This window comes from Nycticebus coucang, chromosome 4 (genome assembly GCF_027406575.1).
Source record: "Nycticebus coucang isolate mNycCou1 chromosome 4, mNycCou1.pri, whole genome shotgun sequence".
Taxonomy (NCBI): domain Eukaryota; kingdom Metazoa; phylum Chordata; class Mammalia; order Primates; family Lorisidae; genus Nycticebus; species Nycticebus coucang.
Genome location: NC_069783.1, coordinates 52,388,917 through 52,401,367, shown reverse-complemented (window position 1 = coordinate 52,401,367; position 12,451 = coordinate 52,388,917). Strand labels below are relative to the sequence as shown.

The window sequence follows — 12,451 nt, the reverse complement described above, 5'->3', positions numbered from 1 at the left end:
CTGTGCTGCGCTGAGTACGAGAGTAGGAGAAACAGTTTGGTTTTTATACAAGGTCTGACAATTCAGTTTGTGAATTCATCCCAGACAGCCAAGGGGAGTACTTTGAAAGTGACCAGAGTGGTATTCAGCAATGAGGCACGTAGCTTCTTCTAGGATGAGTTCGTGAACTTAATTGTTTTACCATGTATACATAGTAATTTAAAGACAGAATTTTGATCTAGGTTTGAATTCAAAGTGAACTGCTCTTTATGTGTTCTTTCCTACTAAAATCTACAAATAACCTTAAAATAGTCAATTATATTAACCATTCCTTAAATTAAAATATCCTTGGCCAGTGCTACTGAAAAGGAGAAAAAGTAAAGGATTTATGGCCCCTTTCTGTCCTTGTTCAGATATGTATGTTTAAAATGCATTCAACAGGATAATGAAAAAAGAAAGGAACTGAATAATCTACCATTGACTACATGACAACACTGCTTGTGGACATTTTATTCATTTTAAAATAAATATCGTGCTGTAAAGTGTCCAGAATTTAATCAGTATATACAGGAGGCAAATACAATGGATAGCCAGCACAGTGTCTTTTGTTAGAGTAAATCATTCTGAGTCAGAGAAGAATCATCCACTATGTACACCAGATACATACTCTGGGAGAAACACACTCATAAGGAGGAGAAAGAAACAGATAATGTTCTGAGAGAAAAGCAACCTATTACAAAAAGAATTTCTTGAGATTAACAAAGGTGAGGAAAATGCACATAAAAGGCTCTACAATGTGCCCAGTTTCTAGTTTAAAGCCTGGCAGAGAGCAGGTGCTTTATAAAAATTTGTTGAAAGGATTTTAGGCATTAGAATTTACATATTTTACATGGTCTCTCATTTAAACAATCTTCTATCAATTCCCTTCTTCATTAGCTAGTTATATATATATTATAATTTACATAATAAATCTATTATTTAAAAAATTTCAATAGGTACAATTATGACATGTGATTAGGCTGGATTCTAACGTGCTTGGATCAGATTTATTTTGGAATCACATTATCCAAGCAAAGAAAAAACAAAATCTGTTCATAAGACAACAAATATGAAAAAAGTAAGACACGTCTGACTTAAAAGTTTATCAATAACCTCTTATATACACATATATTCACAAAGTGGTTGAGAGTCCTTTTTTACGATCCTTTAGGTGAGGTCAGGTGGCTAAGAACTCTACAATGAGACACATGGTCAGACAGAAATCATGACTTCCAATCTTTTCCTTCCTCCACTTTAATACCCTTTAGTTGGGGAGAGAAAGAAGTCCATTTTCATCTGCTGTATCTAAGATTTTACAGATCACTGGAGATTCAACCTAAAGAATGAGAACAACAAAAAGTCATTACAAAGTTGCTAAGTGGAGTGTGTCCTTTATTCAGTATTATTTTGCTAAATGAATATAAGTCCTTGTTTTGGACAACAGCATTATTTCTATAAATTAAGCTTTCTGAAAAACAACTCTTAGTCACCCATATAGAATATTAGTAGATAGGTGGAGAAAAAAAAATTTTCTTCTTCTTGAGACAGAGTCTCATTTTGTTGTCCTGGGTAGAGCTGTGGAGTCTTAGCTCACAACCTCAAATGGGCACAGGCGATTCTCTTGCCTCAGCCTCCCAAGTAGCCGGGACTACAGGTGAGGTGGAGAAAATATTTTAATCTCTAAGTAAATGAAGGGAGAGGGAAAAGGAGGAAAGGACAGGAAGGTGAGAGGAATACACAGCTAGATCTTACATAACAAAAATGATAAAACAATCAGTTGTATTTAAAGTAAACAGCAAAGAAAAATGTAACCCAAAGATGGGCCAGACGTTGAAATTATCAGATATTATAATAATTATGATACATATAATGAAGGAAACAGTGGAAAAAGGTAGACAATATATACGACTAGATAGAAAATTTCAGCAGAGAAAAGACAACCGTAAAAAAGAACCAAATGGAAATACTAGAGATGAAAACTATTTCAGAGATAAATTCATTCAGTGGATTTGACATAGCAAAGGAATAAGTGAACTTGATTAAAACAAGGAAAAAAAGTGGGAATAAAAAGAGACCCTGAGGCCGGGAACAGTGGTTCATGCCTGTAATCTGAGCACTTGGGAGGCTGAGGCGGGTAGACTGCCTGAGCTCACAGGTTCGAGACCAGCCTGAGCCAGAGGGAGACTTCATCTCTAAAAAATAGCCGGGCATTGGGGCAAGTGCCTGAAGTCTCAGCTATCTGGGAGGCTGAGGCAAGAGAATCACTTGAGCCCATGAGTTTGAGGCTGCTGTAAGCTATGATGCCACAGCACCCTACCGACGGTGACAAAGTGAGACTCTGTCTCAATAAAAAAAAAAAAAAATGAATAGGCAAGCCATAGACTGAGAAAAAAAAAGTGCAAGAGAATTATAAAGAGCTCATATCCAGAATATATTTGAATTCTTATAAATTAAGCAGTAAGACAAATAAAAAAAAAATGGGTAAAAGACTGAGAAAGAATCTCTCCTTGACCAAACTTTATTCAGACCTCTGTGGCCTCTCTTTCAGGGCTTCACCCTTGGGCCCTGTCTTTGGCTTGCCTACTCCAGTTGTAGCAAGAATCCTGCCAAGTCAGATTACGTAGATCCCCCACCCTCAATATCTGAGTACCCTGGCCTGCCTCCAGCAAGAATCCTGTTAAACCAGTTTAATAAGAATCCCCCTACCTTGATGCCTCCTCCTAGTAATTTTCCATCCACTCACCACTCCTCCCCATTCTGTTTGTTGGCTATAAATCTCCAGCCATCTTTGTTGATAGACTTGAGCTCTATATTCCTTTGTGGTTAATAATCTTGTCACATAATGCAATATCCCTGAATAAATTCTTCCTTACTGTTTTAATAAGTGTCAGAATAATTTTTCTTTAAGATTTGTCTATACACTTCACAAGAGAAGATATATGAATGCCAGTAATGGCATGAAAAGGTGCTCAACATCCTTATTAAAACCACTAAAATGACCAACACAAAAGAATGACAAGACCAAATGTTAGTGAGGGTGTGAAGCAACTGAACTTTCATACAGTGGTGGCAGGAGTGTAACATGGTACAATAACGCTGAAGAACTGTTTGGTAATAGTTAAACATACATTTAATCTATAATCCAGCAATTCAACTCCTAGGTATTAACCAAAAAGAAATGAAAATATAACCAAATAAGAATTGTAAGAAAATGTTCATAGTAGCCTTATTAATAATAATAATCAAACTCCCCAAGCAAATGAAATGTACATCTTTACAAGAATGGATAAGCACATGTTGTATAGTTATACAGAAGAATACTGATCAGCAATAAAAAGAGAATGAAGTACTGATACATTAAAGAACATAGTTGAGTCTCAAGAATGTTATGCTATATAAGGAAATTCTCACCACTGTTGGTAGGGATATTAAATTAGTACAACCACTGGGACAACTGTATGGATATTGCTCAAAAAACAGAAAATATAACTGCCATATGATCCAGCAATCCTACTACTGGGTATTTATCCAAGGAAAAGAAATTAGTACATCAAAGGGATAAACTGCATTCCTGTGTTTACTGTAGCACTATTCGCAATAGCAAAGTTATGGAATCCACCTCAGTGGTCTACCAATGGATGAATTAAGTAAAAAACAAATTACACAATAGTTACTATTCAGCCATAAAAAAGAATGAAATCATGCCATTTGCAGCAACATGCAACAGAACTGGACAGAACTGGAAGTCATTATGTTAAGTGAAATAAGGCAGGCACAGAAAGACAAGTATCGCATATTCTTGCGAGTAGGAACTAAAAATGATGATCCCATGGAGGAAGAGAGTATAAAGAAAGGCTGGGAATGGCGGCGCCTGTGGCTCAAGGAGTAGGGCGCCGGTCCCTTATGCCGGAGGTGGCGGGTTCAAACCCAGCCCCGCCAAGAACCACAAAAAAAAAAAAAAAAAAATAGAAAGGCTGGGAAGAGCTTGAGAGGGAGATGAAGATGGTTGGTTAATGGGTACAGTTAGATAGAAGGAATAAATTCTAACATTTGATAGCACAGTAGGTGACTACAGTTGACATTATATTGCATATTTCAAAACAGCCAAAAGTTAGGACTTGAAATGATAAATGTCCATGGTAACAGAAATATCCTATAAATAAATACCCTGATTTAATCATTACACATTCTATGCAGGTAACAAAATATCACATGTAACCAATAAATACACATGTACATATATTAAAATATGACATATTAGCACAACAAATCAAAAACATTAAAAATAAAAATTATGTTGAGTCAAAGAGGCCAGGCCAGTATATAAACAAATTGCAAGCCATATGATTACATTCACATGAAATACTTGGCAAAACTAATCAATGGCATCAGAAAATAATAATAATATTATTATTTATTATATAAAAATAATAATCAAAAATCAGAAAATAGCATCTTTGAAGAGTACTAAGGGTATTTACTAGAAAAGGGTAGGAGAAATTTTTCTGCATGCCATGTATCACCTTGTTTTGGGTGATACATGGGTGCATAAAATGATCAAACTTAAGATCTGTGCATTTTATTTTATGTAAATTATACCTCAAAAATAAAAAAAGTCAGATATCACAGAAGTGGTATGTGGGCTATATTAAGTCTTGGAGACTACTGAAAGTCCTTTTTAGACTTAATGCAAAAAAATTAAAATATGGTCCCAAAATGAATTTCTGATTATTTTCTTTTTACTTACCCCAAGAATATACTGACAGGAGTGAGGCTCTAGCATATATACAGTAACAGCATGAGGAGATTCTGATTCTTTACACCTAAAACAGAGAGTATTTTAAGGTACTGCCTAAATCATACAAAATAAAATTATTTTTAATGATTTTCTTAAGCTATAAAAATCCTATTCAATCGAACCCTGTATAATTTAGTATTTAATAAATAACTTAATAATTATGCATAGTTATACTTTATATATAAAACATTTATTCACAGGAAGCAGATTAAAAGAGAAGGGTATAAAGCATGATTTTATGGTCTAACTTACTTTAGTTTCACAGTCACCTGTCGTGGTTTGTCAGTTATATCACAAATATCTCCATTTCCATAAAAATGTGACACCATCCTGAATCAGAGATACACACAAGCTTTATTAAACTAAATCTGACTAATTCAGAATAACTGTAATGGGTAGGGTGAGAAGATGGTTAGAGGTGATCAGTTTTGCATTAGTTAAAAAAAATGACTATAAAATATTTTTAAAAAGTATTTTTAGGGTTATGTCACAGAGACAGTCTTTCAGATTCTATAAAGAGAATATAAATTAGAGATACTCTGTACTAGCTTAACTAATAATAATGATCTTCAATTTGCATATTATTTAAGTATAAATAATTATGGTTAGATTCCTTTTTATTTTGTTTTTTTTAAGATTCCTTTTTAAAAAGTTGTTTTAAAGTTATCCAGTCCAGTACAATGTTTTGTGAATAGTTTCTGTCCTCTATTAAGCTACTCTTATTAAAATACTGCAGCATAGGTACTATAGTACAAAAGGTAGAGCTTACACTAAGCTATAAATCTTAAACGAGCAGGATCCAAAGAAAAGCTTTAATTTTGTCAGTTTAACACTCCCATACTTCAATATTTATTGCATATAATACCATAAACTATTTTCACACAAAACATATACTTAAAAGGATAAGGAACAGTCAAGCTGTTTAATATTTTATTAATACTTAAATGTTTATGTCTTAATTTTGCTAACTCTGATTTTGGTCAACCTAAAGTCAGTATATTCTGAAAACAATCTCTCAATACTATTGGTTCCAGGAAGGACAAAGTTAACAACCCGAGAAGGAACAAAAATGTGTACTTTAAAATTTACTGGATAAGAAAGAGACTACAAGAAAGGCCAAAATTTAGTTATTCTTAGGAAATGAAATTAACTTACTTCTGTTATGACAAAATATACTTACATAGCTCAAAAGAGATGTGAGGTAGTTTTTGAAAAAGGTGCTGTTCCACCATTTTAAACCATTACTTTGGAAAGATTAAGTAACAAAAGGTATATTTAAATAGAATCAAATAACTTGTAGAGGCAAAGATTACACATGAAAGAGGCAATTATTTTATAACAGCTGCATTTTTAAAACAATTGAGCCGTTATTACAAATACCACTGTCACTCTCATTAATGTACCATCACACTGTTAAAGATGGCAGCCAAAGGGTACTGCATGTTATTGCTAGGCCATGCCCTTTACATGAATTACCTAATTTAAATGTCACAACAATCCTATGAGACAAATGTCATTAGAGTCATGCCTGTAATCCTAGCCCTCTGGGAAGCTGAGGTGTGTGGACTGCCTGAGCTCATAGGTTCAAGACCAGCCCCGAGCAAGAGGGAGACCTCTCTCTAAAAATAGCCAGGTGTTGTGGCAGGTGCCTATGGTCCTAGCTACTTGGGGGGCTGAGGCAAGAGAATTGCTTCAGCCCAAAAATTTGAGGTTGCTGTGAGCTCTGAGGCCATGGCACTCTATCGAGGGTGACAAAGTAAGACTCTGTTTCCTCTCCCCCCCAAAAAAGTAAGGGCTAAAAGATTATGTAATTCTTTCAAGGTAGTAAGCAAAGAGCCAGCATTTGAACCCAGGGTGTCTAACTTCAGAGATTGTGCTCTTAACTATTATACAATGTTGTTTCCCCAAGAAAAGAAAACAAAGCTAAAGGATGTCCCCTGAAAAGCTAAAGGATGTCCCCTGAAAAGAAACTGAAAAGAAACTAACCAGGGATACTTAAATGTTTAAATTTTTGTGTTTTTCAATATTCTGAGTTTTAGAAATTCTACTAATCAGATCCACAGGCAAATAAAGCGAATCTTTACCTGACTGTCTGGGTACCATCGTCTTGAAGATGATAGGCTCTAGCAGTATTCTTCTTAGCCCATTCAATATGCTCTTCTTGGTTCCATGTCCCCACAACCACAGAAGTTTTCCCACTATCTTTGTCCTAATATATGAAAAAATATTTGTGATAATGCTTGACATCAAGTAGACATTTATGCTGATGACCTGACCTTCCTATAAGCTATAGTCTTTATCCACACACAGGATATCTACATTTACATGTATAATGTTAATCAAACTCAAGTAAAAATTTAAGTTCATGGTCTTCTTTATTCCTTGGTTCTCTGAATAGTGTAACTAATTTCTAGTCAGGCTAGTTCTAGATGTAGTTATTTTTGACTCTTCTATCTCTTTCCTTTCCTACAGATTGGTCCTGTTAATTCTTTCTTAGAGATTTTTTTCAGCTTGAGACTGTTCCTCTACATTTTCGCTGTCAACACCTCACTTCCCAACCAAGAGTTTAATCTCTCATACCTAGATAATACAACCACATACTACTGCAATTCTAATTAAATCTTGGACCTCCATCTCTTGCTCTGCAGCTTATCTTCATCCTACTTCTGGTCCTTCAAAGGCAAACCTTTAAGTTATACTGGTCTTCACACTACTTGTCTGATACCACAATTATTTCTGTAGCAAAATTGTCTAGAAACCCCTTTCCTCATTCTGGTTTTATTATTTTTTAAAACTACATATTGTTCTATATGAGGACTTTCTCCTCTCTCCTTCCTACCTCCTTCCTGTCTTTTCTTTTTTGAGACAGAGACTCAAGCTGTCGCCCTGGGTAGAGCGTCGTGGCATTATAGCTCATAGCAACCTCCAACTTCTGGCTCAAGCAATTTTCCTGCCTCCGCCTCCCAAGTATCTGGGACCATAGATGCCTGCCACAACGCCCGGCTATTTTTTGGTTGCAGCCATCATCATTGTTGTTTGGTGGGCCTGGGCTGGATTCGAACCTGCCAGCTCAGGTGTATGTGGCTGGCGCCTTAGCCGCTTGAACCACAGGCACCGAGCCCTTTTCCTTCTTTATATTTTATGTCAGGTAACCAGGCTGAGTAGTAATATATATCTGATTAGCAGAATTAAAAACTCCTACAGTGACAAATGAAATAGGTAAGGCCAATGCCCTAGTGGAATGTATTGCCCAATGGAAGGGATAACAATTAACATTTTTTTCAGCAGCAAGATAAACAGGGATTAAAGTAGCAAAATGAAGTGTTTAAGAGGTTGGATATGGAACAAGACTGCCTGGGTTTGAATTCTGGATTCACAATTTACTACCTATGTGATTTCACGCAGTTACTGAGATGGAATAACAAAATCCATCTCTTAACGTTGTTATGAGGATCAAGTGAGTTAGTATTTGTAAAGTAGTACCTGGTATAGTATATAGTATTTGTTAATTACTCTTATTTTTATCTCTCTCAAGACACCTAGCAGAATCCCTCAGAACATTCTAGGTTATATGACTCTGGCCAAAATAAGTTTGATAAAATCTAGTGTTGTGAGTACATGGGAAAACAGCCATTGTTAATGGGAGTGTAAACTGGTCCAACCCTTTGGAAAGCAATTTTTCAGTATATTTTGAGGGAAATATATCTAGTTGCTTGATATAAGTGTGCCCTATGAATGAATATACTTGTTTAAAAGTATACCAACAGTATTATTTAAAAATGTTCACTAAGGGACAGGTGCAGTGGCTCGTACCTATAATCCTAGCACTCTGGAAGGATGGCTTGAGCTCAGGAGTTGGAGACCAGCCTGAGCAAAAGCAAGACCCTGTTTCTACTAAAAAATAAAAAAATTTGCTAGGTGTCATAGCAGGTGCCTGTAGCCCCAGCTACTTGAAAAACTGAGGTAGGAGGATGGCTTGAACCTAGAGGTTTGAGGTTGCTGTGAGCTAGGCTGAGGCTATTACACTTTAGCCCGAGGAACAGAATCAGACTTTGTCTCAAAAAAGAACAAAAAACAAAAAAACAAAACAAAAAGCTCACTGAAACACTAGCATAGCAAAAACTGGAAATTTAAAGGTACATTAATGGAAGTCTGGTTAAATTACTGTAGGTGCAGGTATAATTCTCTATACCTGCTTAAAAGAATGAGAATGGTTGTTGCTGACACAGAATAATTTCCACGATACTAAGTGGAAAGAAAAAGTGCAGAGGAGTACATGATCCCTTTTTTATAAATAAAAGGTTATGCCAACATTTATTATATGCATTTTTTTCCTGTGGAGGGTTAATAATGAAAATGTTAACAGCAGGTACTTTTGAGAAGCAGGATGATGGCAGAGAGAAAATTTACTTTTCATTTTAAATTTCTGGCATATCCCTTGGAAAAAAACTCACTGGACGTTATATGGGTCATAGTTAGATGATACTCTATATTTTTTCTATATTCATAAATGTTATTAAAAATAAAACATCTGCAAGGCAGAGAGAATAAATTCAAAGAATACCTCAATGAAATTCCTCACGTTTAAGTGAAGAAAAATTATCCTAGTTTATAGATGCCTCATATATTTTGGATAGTGTAAATTTGGAAGATAAACTGATGATGTTTCAATATGATCTGTCATGGAATTTAAAAACAGCTCAAAACATCCTCAGTGGGCAAATACAGGATGTTATAATGACTAATTATCATTTTTTTAGGGACTGAATAGAGCCTTATGCAAGTCAATATTCATTAATTAAAGATGGTCTCCCATGTTTAGCAGCTTATCTTACAAAAGTACAAGTATGACAAATAAAAGTATTAGAACTTAATCTTCAGAATTCAAACAAGTTGACTCAAATATGGAAGAATGTGCTGAATTGTAAAATAAGAGTAAAATCAATATGTATAAACTTAAAACTTACTTTGTATGATATGATACATTCTTTCAGCTGAGAAACTTGCTATATTTATACAATTTTACTAACTTTAACAATAATGAACTACCTTACCATTTACTGTCTTAAAGATGAATCGTTAAGAATGACTAATATCTTGATTGAAGCTAATGAGATATAGCTGCAACAGCTTACTATTCTACTAGGCTATCAATAATACAAGATTATGAGTAGTTAATACACAATGTCATTTTAAGATGACTAATTTAGTTAACACTAAGTGTTCTATTTTTCAAAATTTGGAAATAATTTTGATTAGTATTCCATATTAAAATAACTTAATAATTAGAAGTAACACAAATTCCCCTCTTTCCCATAAAAGATTTTTAAAACTTTAAACCATCTAGGGTAGAATTATATGTAAATGCTATTCTATACCTCATGGTATTGATGTACGTGTTTGCCATAGCAGAATTCATATTTCCACCAACCAACACCCTAAAAGAAAGAAAACATTAGATCAAGTTAGGCACCCAGAAAGGGGGACAAGGCCTGTCTCAATTCTGGCACATGGTAATGATGGAAATACACGTAACTTAAAAATCCTGTAACAGCTATAGTATAGTAGAGAATTAGAAGTTACTAAGAGGACAGCACCTATGGCTCAAAAGAGTAGGGTACTGGCCCCATGTGCCAGAGGTGGCGGGTTCAAATCCAGCTCCGGCCAAAACTGCAAAAAAAAAAAAAAGTTACTGAGAAATTGCTGGACAAAGTGGTTCATGCCTGCAATTCCAGTGACTTGGAAGACTGAGGCACCAGGATCTTTTGAGCCTAAGAGTTTGAGACTAGCCCAGGTAACACAGTGAGATCCTATCTCCGAGAAAAAGAAAGAAAAAAAAAAACATAGCTGGGCATGGTGGCACATGCCTGTAGTCCCAGCTCCTTGGGAGACTAAGGTAGAAAAATGGCTTGAGCCCAGGAGTTCCTGTATACAGTGAGGTATGACCGTGCTATTGCACTCCCATGTGGGTAGCAGAGGGAGATTCCATCTTAAAAAAACTTCTCAAATTACTTAAAAATAAAAAAAGACAAAAATAAGAATAACTACTGCACTACTTTGGTAAAATGAAAAAAATAAAAATAAAATAACTCCAGGTGGAAGTGTATCTCCAACAGGCGCTAATAATCCAGGGCAAAATTTTACCTTTGTAAAATTTAAAGTTAAAAAAGTTAACATTTTACCTCTCTTGTAAAATGTTAACTCAGGGATGGGATTGCTATGTAACCAAAATGTAGAATATACAATTATTAAAGCCCATTCTAGCAACCAACCAGAATCACATGATTGCCAGAGAAAAGGTCAAGTTTTACCTTGTTAATAAAGACAACATAAAGGCTAAAGAGTAGATTATAGAGATGCTGGGGTATAAGATGCAGAGAGAAAATGTCCATTGGAAATGGCTGGGTCCTGCCATTTTCTTTATAGACAAAACCTTTTTTCAGTGCTTACCAATGCCTCCTGATAATAACTGACAAGTAAAAGTTATAAGATAAATATTTAAATTCAAAGTTTACTTCTTACCCCATGAAAGCAGTAAGACCCACTCAGGAACTCTTTTATGAGTTGATCATCTGTCAATTTTGATATGTGCGTTGTTCCAACAGTGAGCATTGGCTGAGAGCCAACGGCAATGGGTTTGTGGATTGCTGGAAATCGTTCTTCTTTAGTTGACTGCAAATCTTCCTAAAATTAAACATACATATGTTTAAGGGCTTTTATGCTACACTTAATTTTTTTCAGTTTATGGCTTGTTATTTTTTAACTATAGAACATTTGGAAAATAAAAGTTGTCCACTTGTTTTAGATGTGTTTTAAGAAAATGAACTTTCCAGGCTGGATGTAGTGGCTGATGCCTGTAATCCTAGCACTCTGGGAGGCTGAGGAGGGTAGACTGCCTGAGCCAGAGTTAGACTTCATCTCTAAAAATAGCCGGGTGTTACGGTGGCTGGCTGTAGTCCCAGCTACTCAGGAGGCCAAGGCAAAGAATTGCTTAAGCCCAAGAGTTTGAGGTTGCTATGAGCTGTGATGCCAAAGTACTCTACGGAGGGCGACAAAGTGAGACAGAAAAAAAAAAAAAAAAAAGAAAATGAATTTTCCAATACTTAACAATATAGAGAAAATTCTAGACAAATGTTAGTTCCATGTACCAGGTGGGATAGGTGAGTATCTTAAACATACAGAGATAACTTCCCCTTTGTATATTTTGTTTCATTATTCTTAGTGAGGACTTTGTTAGGCTTTGTGTCCCTACATTGAGTTGTGGACAATGTGGTCCCTAAGGGAAAGAAAGGGCAAAAAGCAGGTAAAGAGGAGCAGCATGGGAGTGAATATGAACATTAGTTACAATTATTCAAACATAATAGGTCGTTGCCCTAGATGAACCTAAAATTTGATAGGGAATACACAAACTAACAAGGGTGTAGAGAACAGCAGATTCACAGAGGCTGGGGTGATTCAAATAGGTTTTGACCAAAAACTAAAATATGAAAGATTTCACAAAGAAAATCCTTGGTCAATTCTTGAAATATTAATAATCATTTGTGATATATGTGTATATCTGTGTGTATATGCATATGGACTTGAAGCAGTAAGAACAAAGATATGGAGGTGTAATATTTAAAACTAAACAGATAA

General features: G+C 35.3%; 1 protein-coding gene across 1 annotated transcript in view; it reads right to left on the bottom strand.

The window, feature by feature from the left end:
• Positions 1-1,006: 1,006 nt before the first annotated feature.
• ERLEC1 (endoplasmic reticulum lectin 1) overlaps positions 1,007-12,451 on the bottom strand; it is a 32,552-nt gene continuing 21,107 nt past the window's right edge. The window contains exons 9-14 of the mRNA XM_053589925.1: positions 11,339-11,500; positions 10,195-10,254; positions 6,901-7,025; positions 5,069-5,146; positions 4,766-4,841; positions 1,007-1,354 (exon numbers count right to left, since the gene is read on the bottom strand). Coding sequence (XP_053445900.1) covers positions 1,283-1,354; positions 4,766-4,841; positions 5,069-5,146; positions 6,901-7,025; positions 10,195-10,254; positions 11,339-11,500 — 573 coding nt within the window. The 3' untranslated portion in view covers positions 1,007-1,282. The remainder of the gene's footprint in view (positions 1,355-4,765; positions 4,842-5,068; positions 5,147-6,900; positions 7,026-10,194; positions 10,255-11,338; positions 11,501-12,451) is intronic.